Source organism: Notolepis coatsorum (assembly GCF_963971535.1).
Source record: "Notolepis coatsorum genome assembly, chromosome: 1".
NCBI classification, from domain to species: domain Eukaryota; kingdom Metazoa; phylum Chordata; class Actinopteri; order Aulopiformes; family Paralepididae; genus Notolepis; species Notolepis coatsorum.
This window is the reverse complement of record NC_140165.1, coordinates 315,914,693-315,939,701: the sequence shown is the minus strand read 5'-3', so window position 1 is coordinate 315,939,701 and position 25,009 is coordinate 315,914,693. Positions and strand designations below refer to the sequence as shown.

The window sequence follows — 25,009 nt, the reverse complement described above, 5'->3', positions numbered from 1 at the left end:
CAAGAAGACGTCTCCGCCGCCCTTCGCCATCAGCAAGAACAGCACCAAGGACACACCTCCGACTCTGTTCGCCATCAGCAAGAAGTGACGTAATGGAAACCCGCCGACGGCTGCAGTGGAGACCGCCGGCCACCTTCCCACACACTAGCCTACGACGCCATAGATATATATAATTATATAAACACTAGATGGCTCAAGGCGGAGTCTCTCCATCTTGCTTGAGTGGACTACTGCTTTAAGGTGATGATCTGCACAAACAAAAATACTCTTAACTCGCTGACATCTTGACGGATTTACAAATGGTTTTGGTTTATTACAAACGTTATTAACATGGTTATGATTCTTGCTTGGAAGAATTATATGAACATTATAAGTATGCAGTATGATAACAACTGTATTTTATTTTAAACTGTTTTATGTTTTGACATTGCTTTAACGCCACAATCAGACCGTTCCATCATTTTACTCCGCAAATTGAAATACAAAGACTCTTCATGGTCGTTCGAAAACTGTATCTTTTGAAATAAAATGTTCCCCTTAAATTGTAACCCCCATCTTGCACGTTGAACAATCTTTGAATATTTCCTGGGATTGACTGCATTCGGACTCGGAAGGTGCAGACGAGGACTCGGACTTGTTAATTGATAAATACAGCTATTTATAAAAACAAAAAATGAATATTGTAATTAGGGATGTCCCGATCCGATCACGTGATCGGAATCGGCGTCGATCACGTGCTTTTCAGAGTATCGGGGATCGGGAAAAATAATAATAAAAATCGGCAGTCAAAAAAAGAAAAATTTTATTCAACAAACATGACCATGTCCACGTCTTAAACTCATACGGAGGCCTTAGTTTTGGTTTTAAAGTACATATAATATATCATCATTAATGTATTTATTGTCACACAGAGCAGAATAATTATCCACAACAAACACATTCCCCTTTAATTTTCACCGTTGCAACAAACATTCCCTTTAATTTAGACGCTACACGCTACACGCGACCACAACAACAACACGTCGCTCCCGAAACACGGTTAATATCCACTGACTTGAGCAGCTAGACTTAATGTCAGAGGTTTGGAACTAAGCATTTTAAAAGAAAGTCAAGCCAGTTGCAATGTTTGCAAGGAGGAGATTCCGCGTGGAGGAAAAACTCATGAAGCAGCAGGCTGGAGGCGAAGTTTTCAGACAAAATTTTCACCTGGAGGATAACGTTACGTGACTGAGGTTTATCGTCGGCGTTTGAGACCAGAATGGACCATTACGTAAGTCGAACACTGAATGTATACTAATGTGCAAACATATATTGAAACTTTTAATATTTCTCATATGAAGCAGAAGCACATTTCTCAGGGTGAATGTAATAACAAAAGCCTCCGCTCTCGCGCCCCGGACTATTATAAGCAACAGATGGGCTTGTCTCGCTCTGCCAGTTTCTGACAAAAATGCGTCAAAATTGATTACTAATGTGAAAGATCGGATCGGAAACGATCGGATCGATAGATATTTAAAATCACATGCTCGGGATCGGATCGGAAGCAAAAAAAGGCGATCGGGACATCCCTAATTGTAATAGGCCCTAATCATTTGGCATAAGGTATTGATGGCTAGTGCATTTGTTTGGCTATTGTGTCACAAAGTGAATAAACTCCCTTTGAAATGGTGACCACTGTGTCATTTATGTTTAAAGGGGACATGTACTGCTATTCCTAGCACTATTTGGGCAACTTTACACAATTCCTGTTAGTCTATTGAAGACATCTGTAAGGTTTTTTTCAAAAAAATGCATTGTTTTATATTTCTAATCAAGTACTCAAAACCATCATTTTTCAGCTTCAAGATTTCAGGCTGTTATGGCCTGGCTCCGCCCATAAGCACTTTGAGTGACAGTCAGTCCACACAGTCTGCGACTGGTAGACAGAGAGAGATAGAGAGAGAGAGAGAGAGAGAGAGAGAGAGAGAGAGAGAGAGAGAGAGAGAGAGAGAGGGGGGGGGGTGCGAGAGCGAGAGAGAGAAAAAAAAGACAGGCCGTCTCTTCCTTTAGTTTTTTCTCTCCATGCGGCAGCTTGTGGGGGGTGGGGGGCCTCCCTTCCTCCCCTCTCCTGTGTGGCATGGCAGGTCCCCCCCCCCCAAGTGCTCCCTCCCTCTCTCTCTCTGTCTCCCTCTCTCTCTCTCTGTCTCTCCCTCTCTCTCCCTCTCTCTCTCCCTCTCTATCTCTCTCTCTCTCCCTCCAGTGTATGCAGAGGTGTCGGGTTTCACTCTGCCTCGCAGTATGAGGAAGTGGTTTTCCACTCGCTGTCTAGTCTAGGTAGATTGTGGGCGGGCATTAGCTACAACCACAGAGCCAATCACATCACTGTCTTCTACCCAGAGCCTGAGTAACATCATTCAGGTCTTCAAATCAGGATGGACTAATTTACTGGAGCAAGAAATTATCTGAGCTGAATCAGAGCAATCCGCCAATATGGTATTTAGACACTAAAACACATTGATACTAACTCCTATTACTATAATACAATGCTAGAGACTGAAAAATGACATTTATAGTACATGTCCCCTTTAATGTAGACCTTTTTTTATTCGTACGTCAGCTCTTTGACTGCCAGAGTGGGGTGGTCTCAACCTCGATGACTCGGACTCAGACTAGGGTAACGGGGGACTCGACTCGGACTCGACTCAGGCTCTTCTTCGGTGACTCAGACTCGAACACTGGAGACTGGAGACTCGAGATTTAGCGACTCGACTACAACACGGCTTCCTAGAACCTCAGAGGTTTGAGGGAACCATGTGAACCCAGCGGGCCGCAGCCCAGATCTATTGCAGAGGAGCAGAACTGATACCGCTTTAATACAGGAGACACTTGAAAGATTGTGATACCCAAGTTTATACAGCTGCTTCGTCAGAATCAAGCACCTACGGATATACGCAACAAGAACAGAGAGACTACGGCTCAGCTTCTCCCCCCAGGCCATCAGAACACTGAACACTGAACTCTCCACTCACAAGTACACATGAGCACACACACACACACACACACACACACACACACACACACACACACACGCACACACACACACACACACACACACACACACACACACACACACACACACACACACACACACACACACACACACACACACACACACACACACATGAGCACTCGCAATCGCTTTAAACAATCGCTTTAAACAATCGCTTTAAACAATCGCTTTAAACAAAATGTCACTTTAAACTAAAGGGAAAGGTCACTTTAAAGGAATGAGGAATATAAAGGTCACTTCAAGGAAAGAACCGATGTGGTTCTTGTATATATAGTTTAGATATAGTAAGTATAGCATAATAATGACAGAGTTAAAACTGTATATTGTATAGTATAGTGTACATATACAGTACAGACCCAGTGCCTTCTCAGGAATTTAGCATGTCTATTTTTATCATGCACACATCTTATGTCTTATTTTTACGTCTATTTTATTATTAGTATTATTGCACAATCAATGCAGGCATGACCACCCACATTTCACTGTATGCCCTGGTATGTATGTGACAAATAAACCTCTTGAATGTTGAATCTTGAGAATCAGAAAGGTCTTTATTGCCAAGTAGTTTTACACATACAAGGAATTTGATTTGGTCGTTTGGTCGGTTAACAGACAGACAATGCCTTGCATCAAAAGAAAGGCAACACCATTCCAAATGATAATTCAAATGTGTTATTTCCACATTCAATCAATATATGTGAATAATAATGCTCACTCTCCCAAAGCCAGAAACCAGAGAAGTATGACACAAACTTGTGATGTCATAAAGCTGCTCCATGGACAATTAGATTAGATTATATTTCTAATGTATTGTCATTATACAGCACAAGTACAGTACAACCAGAGTGCAAAGTGTAGCAGTAAAGTGCAATCGTAATATACAATGTACAGGTGATTAAACTGGATATAAAATATACAAATTAGTACTACTGAGTGTAATAGTGCTAATCAGATGTATGTACAGAGTTATAGTATAATATGTACAGTGATACAGGTATAAAGACAGTATGGTAGTAGTCATATTTGCCACAATGGCCAGCAGTGTAAGAGTAGGATATGTACAGATATAGTATCATCTAGGTCGTCCTCGGACGGGCCCTCCATCGGTGCTTCCAGTCATCCCGATCCTCCATGCCTCTGGCTATAGCTCGCCGGTGCTTTCTGCTCCCGCATCTCTCCTGAGTACGTCCACGTAGGTTAGTGTGGCACGTCCTCGTGATCGATGCCCGTGTGTTGGTTCCCACAGCACAAGTTTGCTGGTTGGCAGCTCATGGTGTCTCTGGCAGTGACCTGCCAGCCTCATTCTCTCCTTATCGCTCACCTTTAGCACCCCCCCATACAAGTTTGCATTAGTGACATGCTCATCCCAGTTGATGTCGAGCACCACACGTCATCATTCTGGTGTAGCACCCATCCAAGGACCCATCCAAGGACAGATATGTAAATGGGGGGACTATGTGCAGGTAAATAGATATGTGTGGAGAGATATGCAATGAGAATGTGACCTTTACCATCTTTCCCAATTCATTGTCTATAGCAGACCTGGGCATTGTACGGCCCGCGGGCCGGATCCGGCCCGCGGGATGATTCTGACCGGCCCGCGAGAGATTACATGATAATAATTTTTTTTTTTTTTTTTTTTTTGTCAACGTTCACACGCACAGTATACGCTTAGGAGACATGCTCAGAAGATGTTGGTTCTCTTTGGATCCACCTACATATGTGAACAGACATTCTCAGTCATGACGTTTACCAAGTCCAGGTACAGATCCTCTCTCACTGATGAACATCTGGCAGCTGTGCTTCGCATCTCCACCTCAGACATGCAACCTGACTTTGATGGACTTGTTAAAGCTCAACAGAGACTGGATTTCTCACACTGAATGAAAAAAAAAGAACTGAAGAACACTAAAATGTGGAAATATAACAAGTGAAATGGGACACTTCTTTACACAGTTCAGTGACATGTCTTGTTTATTTTTGCTATAAGATGATGTGATGTCTTTAGAAAGCTAAGAAAATCCTTGTTTCAATAGTATATGAAACTCAAAATGCCCTTTGTTATTAATGTTTCACATTTTGTTTATCATTTTGGAAATAAATTCTATTTGAATAAATGATATTTTTGAAAGCTAACCGCACCTTTTAATTGCCAAATAATAACATACACTCTTACCAGGGGTCAAAACAATGCCATTTACTGCTTTTTATATAGAAATAAAATGTATATTATGCATAATTGAGTTTGGAATTTTGGCCCGGCCCCCCAACATATTTTCAGTTGCTCATACGGCCCCCCGGGAAAAATAATTGCCCACCCCTGGTCTATAGGGAAGCTCTAGACTTTATACCTGATGACAATCACAAGTTTGAGTTCTAGCACTTTATGATTCACATGCACGCACGCACACACAAACACACACGCACACACACACACACACGCACGCGTGCACAAACACACGCACACACGCGCACGCACACACACACACACTGAAAATAGCTTGACCGCAGCGACTATGCAGATCTCCTTTCCTGTAAGCTGGAGGTGACTTCCCTTTAGAGTCACATGACGGCTGCTTGATATTGGGTTGAGTTATGGTGTGAATTCTTTGAAATCTCATGTTTTCTCTGATGATTAATAATAAACACTGTTAGGACTATCTGACTCTTAATAATAAACAGGACTATCTGACTCTTAATAATAAACAGGACTATCTGACTCTTAATAATAAACACTGTTAGGACTATCTGACTCTTAATAATAAACACTGTTAGGACTATCTGACTCTTAATAATAAACACTGTTAGGACTGTCTGACTCTTAATAATAAACACTGTTAGGACTATCTGACTCTTAATAATAAACACTGTTAGGACTGTCTGACTCTTAATAATAAACACTGTTAGGACTATCTGACTCTTAATAATAAACACTGTTAGGACTATCTGACTCTTAATAATAAACACTGTTAGGACTATCTGACTCTTAATAATAAACACTGTTAGGACTATCTGACTCTTAATAATAAACACTGTTAGGACTGTCTGACTCTTAATAATAAACACTGTTAGGACTATCTGACTCTTAATAATAAACACTGTTAGGACTATCTGATTCTTAATAATAAACACTGTTAGGACTATCTGACTCTTAATAATAAACACTGTTAGGACTATCTGACTCTTAATAATAAACACTGTTAGGACTATCTGACTCTTAATAATAAACACACTGTTAGGACTGTCTGACTCTTAATAATAAACACTGTTAGGACTATCTGACTCTTAATAATAAACACTGTTAGGACTGTCTGACTCTTAATAATAAACACTGTTAGGACTATCTGACTCTTAATAATAAACACACTGTTAGGACTATCTGACTCTTAATAAACACTGTTAGGACTATCTGACTCTTAATAAACATTGTTAGGACTATCTGACTCTTAATAAACACTGTTAGGACTATCTGACTCTTAATAAACACTGTTAGGACTATCTGACTCTTAATAATAAACACTGTTAGGACTATCTGACTCTTAATAAACACTGTTAGAACTATCTGACTCTTAATAATAAACACTGTTAGGACTATCTGACTCTTAATAAACACTGTTAGGACTATCTGACTCTTAATAATAAACACTGTTAGGACTATCTGACTCTTAATAAACACTGTTAGAACTATCTGACTCTTGATAAACACTGTTAGGACTATCTGACTCTTAATAACTCTTAATAATAAACACTGTTAGGACTATCTGACTCTAATAAACACTGTTAGAACTATCTGACTCTTAATAAACACTGTTAGAACTATCTGACTCTTGATAAACACTGTTAGGACTATCTGACTCTTAATAACTCTTAATAATAAACACTGTTAGGACTATCTGACTCATAACCTCTTAAACAATAAATGTTCAACAAAATGTTCTAAATAAATAACAGTGTTGAAATTGAAGTTTGGACTTAATTTTTACAATTGAAATTAAATGTGTCTTTGTTATTACAGAGATAATTAAGTACCGAAAAAGGGTACCATTGGGTACCGATACTGAACTCCAGGAAATGGTACTGGTACCGGTACCGGTTCAAATGTGGTACGGTACCCAAACCTAGCAACCTGTAAATAAGAGTATTTATATTGTATCTTTTGGCGATAAATCCAGTCCCTATACTCTGTGTGTTGACATTTTACACAAATATAGCAGATGACCCCCCCCCCCCCCCTCCTCTTCCTGTCAGCTAATGAGGATATCTATTCTCCTACTATAAAACATCAGAGAGTTGAAGGACAGATGCCATTCGAAGAATTCCATTGAAACAACTCACTCAGTGAGCACTCGGCAATTAGGTTTGCTACAAATAAACACATCACTGTGACTTGTACATGTCTGTAAATTGGCCATCTTTACACTCTCGACGAGAGATTCATTGGCATACATTAATTTACAAACCCATCCTTGGTCTGACCCCTCCTTATTTGATGCACTTGTTAAAATTGTGATATACTCCCTATAACACCAGAGCTGCTAACCCATATCTCTATAACACCAGAGCTGCTCACCATATCTCTAGAACACCAGAGCTGCTCACCATATCTCTATAACACCAGAGCTGCTCACCATATCTCTATAACACCAGAGCTGCTAACCATATCTCTAGAACACCAGAGCTGCTCACCATATCTCTATAACACCAGAGCTGCTCACCATATCTCTATAACACCAGAGCTGCTCACCATATCTCTTTAACACCAGAGCTGCTCACCATATCTCTAGAACACCAGAGCTGCTCACCATATCTCTATAACACCAGAGCTGCTCACCATATCTCTATAACACCAGAGCTGCTCACCATATCTCTATAACACCAGAGCTGCTCACCATATCTCTATAACACCAGAGCTGCTAACCATATCTCTATAACACCAGAGCTGCTCACCATATCTCTATAACACCAGAGCTGCTCACCATATCTCTATAACACCAGAGCTGCTAACCCATATCTCTATAACACCAGAGCTGCTAACCATATCTCTATAACACCAGAGCTGCTCACCATATCTCTATAACACCAGAGCTGCTCTGGTGAGCACATGAGCACACACACACTCATGCTGCACACGCTCACACTTATGGTCACTTTATAAAAGGAAAGGTCACTTTAAGAATAGTATAGCATAACTTGAGATTGTATAATATAGCATTGTATAGCAGTGTATACATAAAGACCCAGTGCCTCATCCGTAGCTAACAGTGTATTGCACTACCACAGGACCTAGCATGTCCTACCATGCTCTGTAAATAACTCATGTACATATACCGATATGCCCTACTTTGTTTACTTGTTTTATTGCACAATGTCGTTCTATTGGATTCGTATTATATATTACTATTGTATTATGCACAATCGTTGCGGGCAAGACCCCCCGCATTTCATTGTATACTTGTATGCCGTGACAAATAAAACTCTTGACTTGACTGCTCACCATATCTCTATAACACCACTTAGCACTTTTAAATATAAAGTGTTAAATAGAATTTATTATTATTATTATTATTATTATTATTATTATTATTATTATTATTATTATTATTATTATTATTATTATTATTATTATTATTATTATTATTATTATTATTATTATTATTATTATTATTATTATTATTATTATTATTATTATTATTATTATTATTATAACACCAGAGCTGCTCACCATATCTCTAGATGTTCCTGTGTTAACACTTCCTTCGGTCAATCCTCCTCCAGAGATGCAAGGTTAAGTGTCTTGCTCAGAACCATAAGAAATAATGTTTATTTATTAATTATCTTTAAAAAAAAAATTAAATTCATTATTATAAATATGGAAATGTAACATGAACCTTTTTATTTTATTAATTAATTTATCTTTAAATGTTTATATACTGTTAAGTCCCAGCGGTTCATGGACTGCTCTCCCCTGCTCTACCTCTCCCCGTCCCTGTATGTGTGTTCCTTGTATTTCTGTCCCTTAGTGTTATTTCCCTTATCGCTCTCTTGCTCTCTCTCTCCCTCCCCTTCTCTCTCTTGCTCATCATGTTCCCCTGTTAGTCTAGGGTTACTCTTGTCTTGTATTACGTTATCTGTTTAGTCTTAGTCTTTGTAGTTACAGTGTCTGTTATTAGGTTCTCCGTTTAGTGTCTGTAGTCCGCTTGTTTTGTCCCAGTGTCTGGTGTTGGTTGTCTTCTTGTCTTCCATAGTTGTAGTTCCTTGTGTTGTTTTCTTGTAGTTCTTCTCAGTCTGTTTCCCCTCCCAGGTGTCTCCAGTTGTAATCATCCTTCCCAGGTGTTTCTCGTTTGTCATTTGTTCCTGTGCATTTCAGTTCGTTGTTGCCTGTTCTCTGTGTCGGTTCATTGTCTCTGTCGATGTTGCACGTTCCATGTTTCTATAGTTCCATATTTCAAGTTCCATATTTCAAGTAAGTGTTCCCCATGTTAGATGTTAGTAGTTGGAGTTCATTATTGTGTTTACCTTTTTTACCTGAGAGGTTTTGTTTTGTTATGATATAAATGCACCATTCCCTTGTTCTGTTCAGTCTTGTTTCATTAAAAACCCTTGGACATGCTGCCCGCCTCCACTTGTCTGCTATTGGGTCCTATTACACCCCCACCCTGTCTGTCTTAACACCCATTCCGCGGGAGGTAGAGCAGTCGTCTGGTAATCCGGAGATTCCCGGTTCGATTCCCGGGCAGCGTGTCGAAGTGTCCTTGAGCAAGACACTTAACCCCTAACTGCTCCCGATGAGCAGGTTGGCACCTTGCGTGGTTGACTCTGCCGTCCGTGTGTGAATGTGTGAGTGAATGGGTTAAATGTGAGGAACAAATTGTAAAGCGCTTTGGATAAAAGCTTCTATATTATTGATGTGATGGTATAGGATTGATGTGTGGCGTGTTTTGGGGGGACTGACTGTTCCGGGGGGGGGGGGTTCACATGCCTTCGAGCGACACTGTACTTTTGTACTTATTTTATGCCATTATTAAGTCTGCACGTTTCTTATGTCTGCGATTTATGCATTGTTTTTTTATTCTGTCAATCTGTGTGCTGATTTTACGCCTATGTTCATTTTATACTATATAGATAGTTATTCATATTTATTATTTTTATATTGTAGAAATGTGTGCATTGAAATGTCTGTAAAGTCTCGACGACATTGAACACGAGGGTGACTTACCTATCTCAAACCCTGCCCTCTTTTCTTGATCCTCCAATCACAACTGTCGCTTACCTCGGACAAACAAAGGCAGGGTTTGAGATAGGTCCATTGTCTTTTCGAGTATAAAATAAAGGTTGATGATATAAATGCACCATTTGCCTTCACGTGGTGTAGTGGTTTACACTGTCGCCCCACAGCAACAAGGTCCTGGGTTCAATTCCCACTTGGGTTTACCATTCCCCACCCTTCCCCAGACCTCCATCTCTCATCAAAGAAGGGAAGAAAAAAACAATATAAAGAACAATAATAAACCAATAATCCTATCAGGCGAGTATCCGTGTCTTTAGGTGAGCGTAGGTGTGGTGTAGGGTTTTACTTTCCTTCACATTATGTTTATGACCCCTGAAGGCGTTTCATTCCAGAGAACCTTATCAGATGAGTAGCGAAAGGAAACGTGCTGACGTGGAAGCCACACACACACGCTCACACACACGCGCGCTCACACACACGCACGCTCACACACACACACACACACACACACACACGCACGCACGCACAGCTTTGTGAACTGTGCGACGGGCACGGTGCCACGATGCCAGTTCTATGGTCTGCGATACGGGTCAATTTGAGGAGCAGATTTCTATCTCTGCTCCATTTCAGAAGCAGACAAAGATGGCTTCACATCCCCCACGGAGAAGCAGGTCACAGAGAGGGCTGGCCTACTCCTGTCAGAGCACTGGGCTCATCCCCGCAGGGATTTATTATCTGTGATAAAGGTCAGAAGGTCATTTCATTTTTTCCACATCGGTTGGTTGCTCTTACATGAAACATTCTTGTGTCACTGCTTTCTCCAACATATTTCGGCTTACCGTTTTTGTTAGAGTGAGAACAACTGCTATACTTTTACGTTTGCCCGTCATATGATTGGAAACCTGAAAATTAGGGGGTGCTGTCTCACCTTAAAGGGGAACTCTTTTACTATTTCTTTCACTATTTGGGCACTTTTACACAATTCCTGTGAGTCTATGGAACACCTCTGTAATTTTTTATTTATTTTTTATTCATTGTTTTGTATTTCTAATCAAGTCCTCAAAAACAGCATTTTTCTACCTCAAGATCTCGAGCCGTTTTGAGCCTGGGCTCCAACCACTGTGTGTAGCTCATCATGTACCTGATGCCACACAGCCACATTATCATGCAGCGGTGTCTCTCTGACATCACAAATCATCACATTTTCAGATGACTCAGTTCAGTGAGGGTTAATATTGTGAGAGGAGAATTGGAAGAATGCGCCAATATGAGAATTAGAGACATAGATCATATTAATATAAGTTCACATAGCTAGGAAACAATGCTAAACACTCAAAAAGGCCATTTATAAGATAGTTCCCCTTTAAGCAACACGAGGTTTGACAAGATGATGACATCAAAGATTATCTAATAAAGGATGGAAACGGAACAGTTCCCGCCTTAGTGCACGTGTCCTGAGTGAGGACGACAGTGAGGTAAAGCAGTCGTCTGGTAATCCGGAGGTTCCCGGTTCGATTCCCGCTCCTTCCAGGCAGCGTGTCGAAGTGTCCTTGAGCAAGACACTTAACCCCTAACTGCTCCTGGTGAGCAGGTTGGCACCTTGCATGGTCGCCTCCGCCGTCGGTGTGTGAATGATGTGTGAGTGAACGGGTCAAATGTGAAGAACAAATTGTAAAGCGCTTTGGATAAATGCTGTTATATAAAATATAAAAAGCATCATTTGAGGAGCGGCTTGTTGAGAGAAGGTCTGAAACAATCTGCCCAGTGGTGCCCCTTCAAACCACTATCGGTCGAGGACGTCAAAAGCTCATCGATGCAAATCCTCCGTGCAGAACTGTAGTTTGCTTTGGGGGTAGACTAGTCATTTATTCAACATATATTTGAATGTTACTAGAGTATGTAGTATCATGTAGTCCTGCATACAATAACAAATGTGCATGCTGTGTGAATTTATGTGTGCCATTATTACTGTCAAATGTAATAATTGTGGAATATTCTTATAATGAGGCTGTATTGTGTATGTCATCGAATTTCCCCAAGGGGATTAATAAAGTATCCTATCCTATAATAATAATTTGTATTTATGTATACATTTCTTTGATGTGGTGCTGTCAACCCGTGTCGACCTCGTCAGTATCGGAGGGTTGAAACAGAGCCAACCTGAAAGAGGAAGGGTTTATTTTTTTATTTACATCCTGTAAAAACCACTGACCTGGTTCAGAAGTTCCCCCTCTTCGCACAAATCTGCTCCTCACACCCTCTCTGCCACCAGCTGCTGCCCACTCTGCCCAGTTCCCCCAGGCCTTGGACCTTCCCCTCTCTGTGTTTCCTACTTCCTCACTGTGTTTCCTACTTCCTCTCTGTGTTTCCTACTTCCTCTCTGTGTTTCCTACTTCCTCTCAGTGTTTCCTACTTCCTCTCTGTGTTTCCTACTTCCTCACTGTGTTTCCTACTTCCTCTGTTTCCTACTTCCTCACTGTTTCCTACTTCCTCACTGTGTTTCCTACTTCGTCACTGTGTTTCCTACTTCCTCACTGTGTTTCCTACTTCCTCACTGTGTTTCCTACTTCCTCACTGTGTTTCCTACTTCCTCACTGTGTTTCCTACTTCCTCACTGTGTTTCCTACTTCCTCACTGTGTGTCCTACTTCCTCACTGTGTTTCCTACTTCCTCACTGTCTTTCCTACTTCCTCACTGTGTTTCCTACTTCCTCACTGTGTTTCCTACTTCCTCACTGTTTCCTACTTCCTCTCTGTGTTTCCTATCCTCACTGTGTTTCCTACTTCCTCACTGTTTCCTACTTCCTCTCTGTGTTTCCTACTTCCTCTCTGTGTTTCCTACTTCCCCTCTCTGTTTCCTACTTCCTCACTGTGTTTCCTACTTCCTCTCTGTGTTTCCTACTTCCTCACTGTTTTTCCTACTTCCTCACTGTTACCTACTTCCTTACTGTGTTTCCTACTTCCTCACTGTGTTTCCTACTTCCTCACTGTGTTTCCTACTTCCTTACTGTGTTTCCTACTTCCTCACTGTGTTTCCTACTTCCTCTCTGTGTTTCCTACTTCCTCTCTGTGGTTCCTACTTCCTCACTGTTTCCTACTTCCTCACTGTTTCCTACTTCCTCTCTGTGTTACTCTACATGCCTGTCTGTTACTCTACATGTCTGTCTGTTACTCTACATGTCTGTCTGTTACTCTACATGTCTGTCTGTTACTCTACATGTCTGTCTGTTACTCTACATGTCTGTCTGTTACTCTACATGTCTGTCTGTTACTCTACACGTCTGTCTGTTACTCTACATGTCTGTCTGTTACTCTACATGTCTGTCTGTTACTCTACATGTCTGTCTGATACTCTACATGTCTGTCTGTTACTCTACATGTCTGTCTGTTACTCTACACGTCTGTCTGTTACTCTACACGTCTGTCTGTTACTCTACATGCCTGTCTGTTACTCTACATGTCTGTCTGATACTCTACATGTCTGTCTGTTACTCTACATGCCTGTCTGTTACTCTACATGCCTGCCTGATACTCTACATGCCTGTCTGTTACTCTACATGTCTGTCTGTTACTCTACATGTCTGTCTGTTACTCTACATGCCTGTCTGTTACCCTACATGTCTGTCTGTTACTCTACATGTCTGTCTGTTACTCTACATGTCTGTCTGTTACTCTACATGTCTGTCTGTTACTCTACATGTCTGTCTGTTACTCTACATGCCTGTCTGTTACCCTACGTAGCTTCGTGCCAACCTCCATCAGACTGCTGAACACCTAGGTCTGGGGGAGGGCGGACTGGGGACTTTGGACTACTTAAAAATAGACTCCCCTTCCACCTGATGGACACATATCACCTGTATTATTATTATTTATTACTTATACATATAGAATTGCTCCCTATGGATTTTTAATATATCATGCTTTAAGTCCTGTAGTTTTAATGTAGTTGGTGTTTTTTATAGTGGTCTTTTTTTACTGTAGTTTTAACGAAGCTGGTGTTTTTTTATAGTGGTGGTGAGTGTCTATGTATTGTTGTGATTGTATGTTTGTCTTTTAACCTCTGCACAAATGAAGTTCCGAAAGGAAAATAAAGTAATTTGAAGTTTGAAGTTGAAGTACGTGACCGTCTGCTACTCCACGTCTGTTACTCCACACGCCTGCCTGTTCCAAACGGGAATCCCCCATTGCAGTATGATGTTATGTGTATACCTTATCTATTTATATCTATCTATTCTGTTGTATTGGGGGTATTCCCTACCCAGTATATTTGTTGCTTGCGGCGGTATAGTTAGCATTCCTCTGTGCATTCTAGCCAACGGGAAATTTAAACGCCCCCCCCCCCATTGCGTTGCAAGGCTGGAACATACAGTTTCGAGAACAGTTTGGATAGAAAGTTCCCCTTTTTAATCATTGTGTGACAAGGTGACACGCATTTCAATACACATTTACAGCAACTCTTGATAAATAAATACTCTTTTTACATTATATAACATCTGATAAATAACCATTAAGGCAGTGGACGTAATGTAAAGGCCAGCCTCCACTTTGTGAGTTCAGATATGAACACAGTCACATTCAAACAGGGTTCCTTTGTGAGTATTGACACCCGTTTTACAGATTGCTGGGTGAGAAAGGATGTGGGCTTTGGTGGATGTGAAAGGAGGAAGTAGAAGATCAACGTCTTCTTAGAAGGTCATCTATCGACCTCTTGTCAAAACAGTTTCCCTTCAGTTTTTCCCCCAGAGCCGGGGTTATTATTATAGTTAACTAAAACTAAACTAAACACTAAAACTAGGTGTGGAAAAAACATTGAACTGAAATAAAAATAGAAACTTGGAAAAAAAGAAACAATATTGTGTACTTATAATAAAACAAACTCAAATCAAATATAAAATGTCTTGTTCATTGGTGCATAATGTTCATTGAGACTGGGATGTACGGTGAGTCACTTTCCATTGAAAAGTGTTTAAAACTAATACTGAAACCAATAAAACCGAAACTAAAACATGTTTAAACAATAAAAACTAAACTATAACTAAACATGTTTAAACAATAAAAAAAAAACTAAACTAAAACTAGCAAACCTGCTCTGGAAACTAACTGAAAGTAAACTGAATTGAAAACTAAATGGAAAATACAAAACCATAATAACTTAATAACTTAATAACATAATAACAGCCCAAACTGCGACACAGACACAGAAAGTGCACTAAACAAGCGAACTGCCTGTCAATCAAAGGAGGTTTGACTCATTACAACCAACCAAAAAAAATACTTTGTGAAGAAATAATAAAAAGAAAATTAATTTTTTTTCTGAAATACAAATTAAAACGAGGCTTTTGAAAAATTACTTTCTATAACTAGCTGAAACTATTTGTGAACTTATAAAAGCTAAGATAGACATATACATAACATGTCTTTAGTTTTAGTCTTTGCACATTTGGTCAGATTTGTCGACATGGCAAGCAGGCATCGGTGCATAATGTCCACTGAGACGAAGTCAACACGACTGTGAGTCAATTACCTCCATGAAGTGATGTGTTTGTGTTGCGCAATACCTTCTGAACGTCTTACATGACAAACACCCCATAATATAATAAACATATTGTATATACATGTAAAATAAATGTAAAGCACCCTGTGCATTCGTGCTGTGAAGGGTGCTATATAAATAAAAGTCATTCATTCATTCATAAACAAAAACACAAATTAACGTTTAAAAACTACAATCTTTAAGCGAAACTTAAAATGGACGGAATGTAAATTAATTAATTAAAATGTACTTTGCAAAGGTTCTTTGAGGTAGGGAATGTATTCAGCTTATACTGTGGATTACAGAGCATCAATAGAGAATTATCTATCTGGGTGGAACTATGGATATAAACCAAAAACGAGTTGTCTTTGATGGATACCCTCGAGAAATATGGATACAAACCAAAAAAACTAGTCGTCTTTGTTGGATACCCTCGAGAAATATGGATACAAACCAAAAAACTAGTCGTCTTTGTTGGATACCCTCGAGAAATATCGATATAAACCAAAAACGAGTCGTCTTTGTTGGATACCCTCGAGAAATATGGATACAAACCAAAAAACTAGTCGTCTTTGTTGGATACCCTCGAGAAATATGGATACAAACCAAAAAACTAGTCGTCTTTGTTGGATACCCTCGAGAAATATGGATACAAACCAAAAAACTAGTCGTCTTTGTTGGATACCCTCGAGAAATATGGATACAAACCAAAAAACAAGTCGTCTTTGTTGGATACCCTCGAGAAACTTGAAGAAAGTTGAGTTGTTTCAGAAACAAAACAAGGACACACAGTGTCATAAAATGCGAAGCTAATCACGAGTGAGTGATCTGAATATACGCTCCACATCTGAATATATATATATATATAATATATACAGTATATATAATCAATATACCGTTACAGCATACTCAAAATAGACGTTTCACAGCCCCAGCGTCAGTAGAAATGCCCCGGGGGAGCGGCCAGAGGGCATCTATAGGTCCTGTCCATGTCAGTCCGTTCTCACCTCCACATCACTCAGAGTGAGGGAGAAGAAGGAGCTCGGGCTGCAGTGCGTGACCGCCGCCACCGGGGGCAGTGTTGTTGAAAGCGCCGCTGTCAGCCGAGAGAACACCCCTCCCAGGTCCGCGCCGGCGGTCCGCGTGGGCGACGTGTGCGTCTCCGACTCGTCCACGCTGACCACCGTCTCCATCAGGACGTGTGTCTTTCTTCTGTAACCCGGAAAAAAGGCAGCTTTCGCTTTCTCGCCGGCGGCTACGATTTGATCGTCTTCGCGTCCCGTCGTCGCCGCCGCGCGGCACCAGACGCACCGGCCGGCTTCCCCCCCCCCCGCCCCCGAGCAGACGCACAACCACGGCGAGTGTCCAGACCGCCGGTAGCCCGTCACGACGTCGGCCAGCAGTGGCGGCGGCGGTGGCGTCCGCGGTTCCGCGAGGATCCGTTTTAGCGGGCTCTGTCCGCGGTAACCGTCCCCCAACCGGCAGCTCAAGCTCAGCCCCGTCCCGCTGTCGTCGTCCTCCTCCTCCTCCTCCTCCTCCCTCTTCTTCTCTCCGTCCCCAGCGTCCGTCCTCCTGTCCCGCCGCGGGGACTCTCCCAGGCTGCCGCAGCCGCTGTCGTCCCGCCGACGGGCCACCGCTCCTCCTCCTCTCTCCTCGCTCTCGGCGGCGCGGATCGACTTCACGCTCACCCCGCTGTCCGTCCTTCCTCCCTCTTCTTCTTCTTCGGTGGTTTCCTCCGTCCGGGTAACCCGCGGCGGCGTCTCCTCTTCGGGCGCCCGGGTCTTGTTGTTGGCGCGGCTCTCGGAGACGGTCAGGAGGAACCAGCCTTTGTCCGTGACGACCTCCACGGGGCCCTCGGCCACGGTGAGCGGAGACCAGCCGCTGGTCGGGGATGTCTGGGGGGGGGGGGGGGGGGGAGAACTTTTTATTCACATTATTCATTATTTATTTATTATTAATAATAATCATTTCTTTTATTGTTATTATTTTTTATTTATCCTTTATTTATCCGGGAATGTCCCATTGAGATACTACTACAAGATCTCTTCTTCCAGGGAGTCCTATGACCAACACGGCACACAACAAGTTTCAACATAAAAACAGGGCATTATAGAATATATACAGTACATTAATTAAACAAAAAACATACAAATCAAATATAAACACGGAAGGCCATTTGTGCAGTGGCAAGGAGCATAATCAGATCAGCAATAGCATCAGGTAAAACAGTTACATTTACATAATAATAACAAAAGTAGGTCTGTCCCCGACTAAGGATTTGGACTATTGGTCGACAATTGGTCGACAAAATATATCGAAAATATATATATATATATTTTTTTTTTTATCATTCCACGTGCTTAATGTCTGAAGGAGTCGACTGAAGGCTTCTTGTCCTCTGCAAAAGCATGCAATTGGTCCACTGATGGATACATCTTGATATTGGTCTAGTCTAGTGTGTTCATTAGATGGGTGAAATCCTCTTTCAGTGCCTCTGTGCCTGTTTTCGTAGGCAGTTAGCCTCTGGTATGCGTGCATTCTTTCATTTATTTGCATTTATTTTAAATTTGTTGGACCTTATGGTGTTCTTGTTCTGTTCTTGACTTATTGTTATGTTTCTTCTTGACTTGTTTAAAGAAGACATGTACGGCCCATGGGGACATTAACGTGTGTTGTCGGGCCTTACAAATACATTTTATTTGATTTGATTTGATTTGGTATGCGTGCCTCTTTTCTTTTGGAAAGAATGATAAAAAAAATTAAATAGAAAATCTAACTTTTTTTTTTATTATTATTATTTTTATTCGACTAAGAGGTTGGCAGTCGACTACGGCTCCTTTCGACCGATTAGTCGACTAATTGACTAATAGGGGTCAGCCCTAAACAGCAGTTATAACAACAGTTACATAATAATAATAATATTAATAATTCAATTATTATTGGGGGGGGGAGGCGACAGTGGATCAGTAGGTAGAGCGGTTGTCTGGTAATCGGAAGGTTCCTGGTTCAATTCCCACTCCTCCCAACAGCGTGTCCAAGTGTCCTTGAGCGAGACAATTATTATTTTTTATTATCTTTATTATCTTTTTCCTGGTCGCGCCGGACCGACAGAGGAGAGAGGTAGAAACTGGAGGAGAAGAAGGGAAGACATGCGGCATATGGTCACCGGGTCGGGGAAACGAACCCGGGACGACCGCTTCGCGACTCAGCGCGCTACAGTGTGTGGGTGTGCTACTGGAGCGCCCCTCGAGCGAGACACTTAACCCCCTAACTGCTGCCGATGAGCAGGTCGGCACCTCGCACGGTCGCCTCCGCCGTCGGTGTGTGGACGTGTGAGTGAACGGGTGAAATGTGAGGAATAGAATTGTGAAGCACTTTGGATAAAAGCTGTTATATAAATGTAGTCCATTTATAGCCCTGTTACGGTGCTCAAAGACGATTTACAGCGTCAACAACAAAAAACAGAACAAAACAAAAACAGTTAAATGGTCGAATGCAAGAGAAAAAAGGTGGGTTTTGAGGGCTGTTTTAAATGACAGTAGGGTGTTGGCGGTCCGAGTGTGGCTGGGGAGGGCAGGGGTGATGTGGTCAGAGCGGTGGGTGGAGGTGGTGGAGGGCAGGGATGATGTGGTCAGAGCAGTGGGTGGAGGTGGTGGAGGGCAGGGGTGATGTGGTCAGAGTGGCCGGTGGAGGTGGTGGAGGGCAGGGGTGATGTGGTCAGAGCGGTGGGTGGAGGTGGTGGAGGGCAGGGGTGATGTGGTCAGAGTGGCCGGTGGAGGTGGTGGAGGGCAGGGGTGATGTGGTCAGAGTGGCCGGTGGAGGTGGTGGAGGACAGGGGTGATGTGGTCAGAGTGGCAGGTGGAGGTGGTGGAGGACAGGGGTGATGTGGTCAGAGTGGCCGGTGGAGGTGGTGGAGGACAGGGGTGATGTGGTCAGAGCGGTGGGTGGAGGTGGTGGAGGACAGGGGTGATGTGGTCAGAGTGGCAGGTGGAGGTTGTGGAGGGCAGGGGTGATGTGGTCAGAGTGGCAGGTGGAGGTTGTGGAGGGCAGGGGTGATGTGGTCAGAGTGGCCGGTGGAGGTTGTGGAGGGCAGGGGTGATGTGGTCAGAGTGGCCGGTGGAGGTTGTGGAGGGCAGGGGTGATGTGGTCAAAGCAGTGGGTGGAGGTGGTGGAGGGCAGGGGTGATGTGGTCAGAGCGGCGGGTGGAGGTGGTGGAGGGCAGGGGTGATGTGGTCAAAGCAGTGGGTGGAGGTTGTGGAGGACAGGGGTGATGTGGTCAGAGCGGCGGGTGGAGGTGGTGGAGGACAGGGGTGATGTGGTCAAAGCGGTGGGTGGAGGTGGTGGAGGGCAGGGGTGATGTGGTCAGAGCAGTGGGTGGAGGTGGTGGAGGGCAGGGGTGATGTGGTCAGAGCGGCGGGTGGAGGTGGTGGAGGGCAGGGGTGATGTGGTCAGAGCAGTGGGTGGAGGTTGTGGAGGGCAGGGGTGATGTGGTCAGAGCGGCGGGTGGAGGTGGTGGAGGGCAGGGGTGATGTGGTCAGAGTGGCCGGTGGAGGTGGTGGAGGGCAGGGGTGATGTGGTCAGAGCGGCGGGTGGAGGTGGTGGAGGACAGGGGTGATGTGGTCAGAGCAGTGGGTGGAGGTTGTGGAGGGCAGGGGTGATGTGGTCAGAGCGGCGGGTGGAGGTGAGCATGCAGGCGGCAGAGTTTTGTACATATTGGAGTTTATTGAGGATGTTGTTTTAGATGAACTCTTAGCTCTCAAAACAGGAAGTGATGGGCAACACAGGAAATGGTGGTACAGAGCGATTTTCCATGAAATGGTTTGCGAACGAGAACTGAAGAAGCGGTAAATATACCAAAGCATTGCCTCCTCATGTCCTTTGGTAAACTCAGAGAGTTATTATTTTCCACATATTAACTGTGCCGTATTTGATTACACCCCCCAATAGTGACATAAACTTTAGGACGAAATGTTTTGGGTCCCCATTTACTCAAACGTCATTCAAATGGACTTACTAATGCAACAGGCATTTTCTCCGGACGCCTTAGGAAGTAGAAGACGACCGCCAACAGTATGGTGAGGACCCCTATTACACCCAGGAGCGTTAAGGATGACACGGCGATGACGAACCACTCTGAAGAGGGCAAAACAAAAACACAAACACACATTTTACCAGGGGTAAAAATAGCATACGACAACTGTGTCAAAACAATCATTAAAAGCCTCAAGGACCAGCCGCGCCTAGTGCTTAGACCTCTACACTACCCAGCCAGACCTAGTGTTTAGACCTCTACGCTACCCAGCCAGACCTAGTGCTTGGACCTCTACACTACCCAGCCGCTCCTAGTGCTTAGACCTCTACGCTACCCAGCCAGACCTAGTGTTTAGACCTCTACACTACCCAGCCGCTCCTAGTGCTTAGACCTCTACGCTACCCAGCCAGACCTAGTGCTTAGACCTCTACACTACCCAGCCTCTCCTAGTGCTTAGACCTCTACGCTACCCAGCCACACCTAGTGCTTAGACCTCTACGCTACCCAGCCACACCTAGTGCTTAGACCTCTACGCTACCCAGCCGCTCCTAGTGCTTAGACCTCTACGCTACCCAGCCACTCCTAGTGCTTAGACCTCTACGCTACCCAGCCGCGCCTAGTGCTTAGACCTCTACACTACCCAGCCGCACCTAGTGCTTAGACCTCTACGCTACCCAGCCGCTCCTAGTGCTTAGACCTCTACACTACCCAGCTGCCCCTAGTGCTTAGACCTCTATACTACCCAGCCAGACCTAGTGCTTAGACCTCTACACTACCCAGCCGCTCTTAGTGCTTAGACCTCTACACTACCCAGCCGCACCTAGTGCTTAGACCTCTACACTACCCAGCCGCTCCTAGTGCTTAGACCTCTACACTACCCAGCCAGACCTAGTGCTTAGACCTCTACGCTACCCAGCCAGACCTAGTGCTCAGACCTCTACGCTACCCAGCCGCTCCTAGTGCTTAGACCTCTACGCTACCCAGCCAGACCTAGTGTTTAGACCTCTACACTACCCAGCCGCTCCTAGTGCTCAGACCTCTACGCTACCCAGCCGCTCCTAGTGCTCAGACCTCTACGCTACCCAGCCGCTCCTAGTGCTTAGACCTCTACGCTACCCAGCCACTCCTAGTGCTTAGACCTCTACACTACCCAGCCAGACCTAGTGCTTAGACCTCTACGCTACCCAGCCAGACCTAGTGCTTAGACCTCTACGCTACCCAGCCAGACCTAGTGCTTAGACCTCTACGCTACCCAGCCACACCTAGTGCTTAGACCTCTACGCTACCCAGCCACTCCTAGTGCTTAGACCTCTACGCTACCCAGCCGCGCCCCTCGTTGGCCTCCTTCTCTCCGCTCTCTCATCCTGGTCGCCTGGCTCTCACCTTGCTCGGGCAGAAAGATGCACTGGTCCGGCGACGGCTTGCTGGTGAAGAGAGCTCCGTTGCCCTCTACTCTGAGGCTGACGCAGTACTCTGTGCCCCAGTGCAGGGAATGGAACGTCTTCGCTCCCTTAGCTTCCTCCAGGACGTCGTCCTTCAGGTACGCCACCTCTACGGTGGTCTGCAAGGCAGAAGAAGCAAACAGATTAGGGATGTCCGATATTATCGACCTACCGATATTGGCATTAAAATGTAATATCGGAAATTATCGGTATCGGTTTTCTTTTTTTTAAACTTTGGCCATTCCGCTGGCTCTTCTTGCGTTTATCGCTTTTTCTCTGGTCAAGTGTGACCGACAGAAACAGGTTGAATGGGGGTACAGATGGGGGGAAGACACTCTGAGAAAGTTACGGCTTTGTCCGGGAATCGAACTTGCTACCCCAGATCCGTGACGAGCACGGTTGTCCCCGGCGCCGAAATAGCGCTCGAGGTACGCGGTGAGCTACTGGAGCTCCCCGTCGGTATCGGTTTTCAAAACAAACACATTTGTTTTTAATATTTATTTATTTTTTACATTTATTTAACCTTTATTTACCCAGGCAAGCAAGTAAGAACAAATTCTTATTTTATTTATTGTCAAAAGTATGCATAATGTTGTGTTAATTCCACGACAAGAGATATGTAATGTTAATTACCTGAAATTATTCCGTTTTTTGGGGGGGGGGGGGGGGAACCCCGCATATATCGGTATCGGTTGATATCGGTATTGGAAATTAAGAGTTGGACAATATCGGTACAGTATATCGGATATCGGTAAAAAAAGCCAATATGGAACATCCCTAAAACAGATCGAGTTAGCGGATGTTTTGTGTTCCGTGAGAGCAGCAGGGCAAACCTAGAGCTACATCCTTTCATTAACCCTTTCACTAACCACACTACCGAAGGGTTAAAGACATGATGTATTCAGCAAAAGAAAATTTACCAAGACATTTTTACCTACCCTCAGCTGTCTGTACTTACCTGCACATAGTCCCTTACTATATCTATATCTGTACATATCCTACTCTTACTAGTTACGCTGCTGGCCAGTAGTAGTCATACTGTCTCTATTTATAGAATACAACTCAGTAGTACTAATTTGTATAAGTTGTACCCAGTTTAATCACCTGTACATCGTATATTGCTGTTGCACTTTACTGCTACATTTGCACTCTGGTTGGATGCCAAAGTTATTTTCGCTGTACTGTACTTGTGCTGTATAATGACAATACATTTGAATGTAATGTAATGTAATATAATCTAATGTAATCTAATGATATCTAATCTAATGTAATGTAATCAAATGTAATGTAATGTAATATAATTATATCTAATGTAATGTAATGTAATGTAATCAAATCTTATTTGATCTAATCTAATCTAATCTCATTCTTCTGACCCACCTTGTTGTTCAAACTCTAACTAGATGTCACTGGAGCTCATTCTGACCCACCTTGTTGTTCAAACTCTAACTAGATGTCACTGGAGCTCATTCTGACCCACCTTGTTGTTCAAACTCTAACTAGATGTCACTGGAGCTCATTCTGACCCACCTTGTTGTTCAAACTCTAACTAGATGTCACTGGAGCTCATTCTGACCCACCTTGTTGTTCAAACTCTAACTAGATGTCACTGGAGCTCATTCCGACCCACCTTGTTGCTCTGCCTCCTCTCCTCCAGGTGGATGGTGTAGGTTAACCCGTAGGGGAAAACCTTCATCAGGATGGGCCTCCTGTGGACCTTGACCGTCAGTGTGCTGGACGTGGCCAGCAGGGTGAAGGAAGGGGGGAACAGCTGACCTGTAGGGCAGGAGCAGAGCAGGACACAGTGAGGGGAGAGGTACGTGAAGGAAGACCTTGCTTGTTGTTGTTGTTGTTGTTGTACGTGACCCTGACATAATCTCTAAATGCCCAATCTGTCATCTCACATATTACACATTACACATGTTTGATTGATTGATTGATTGATTGATTGATTGATTGATTGAAAACTTTATTAACAGATTGCAGAATGGGTACAATACAGTACGGCTCAATACACACAATTGTTAAGGGGATGCAGACCAGAGAAAGACTTTCGTCTGGTTTACATCAGGGTCCCCCATTTTCAATTCATCAGGACATATATGACATACATGACATACAGATAGACAGTACTGCTACATCTATACATTTATGACATACCAGATTTGCAAATACAGTACTGTTTGTGATACAAAAAGAGTCCAGAAAAGGGAGTATATACATTTGACGTGAAAACTGTACATAGGAGGAGGTTGGGGGGGTTGTGTGGGGGGGGGGGGGGGGGGGGTTGGGTAGGGAGGGGTTAGGGGGGGAAACACTGTACAAGCAAAACTGTACATTGGGATATTGACAACCATACTAGGTAATTTACATTGGAGGGGGTTGGGGGAGATGAGTGCATGCTTACAACTGTTTCGCCTGTTTTATTGCAACACTACTATCACCGACATCTAAGAAGGGAGATCCCCCCCCTTGAACGGCCCTTCTAAAGCTGCGGTTACACCTTTCGTATCATTTCGTATTGTTTTCTTATACGTATCGCCGCGTATCGCCGCGACGTCATGCGCCTCGAGTCACACTTTCGTTTTTTTTTCGTTTTTGTCAGCCGAGCACACTGATGTAGTACACTGCCAAAGCAGTAGGTGGCAGTAGGTGGCAAACATGAAGGCAATTTCAACCAATCAGAACGAATGTGCCAATACACTTCCTGGTGGAAGCTCCAGCAA

The 25,009-nt window shown here is 43.4% G+C and overlaps 1 protein-coding gene across 2 annotated transcripts in view; it reads left to right on the top strand.

Annotated features, from left to right (window-relative positions):
* LOC311237160 (uncharacterized protein) overlaps positions 1-548 on the top strand; it is a 25,130-nt gene extending 24,582 nt beyond the window's left edge. For both annotated transcript variants that reach the window (XM_084324969.1, XM_084324968.1), the window contains exon 4: positions 1-548. This exon is cut by the window's left edge and continues 57 nt beyond it. In XM_084324969.1, the coding sequence (XP_084181095.1) occupies positions 1-88 (88 nt within the window). In that variant the 3' untranslated portion in view covers positions 89-548.
* The last annotated feature ends 24,461 nt before the right edge of the window (positions 549-25,009 follow it).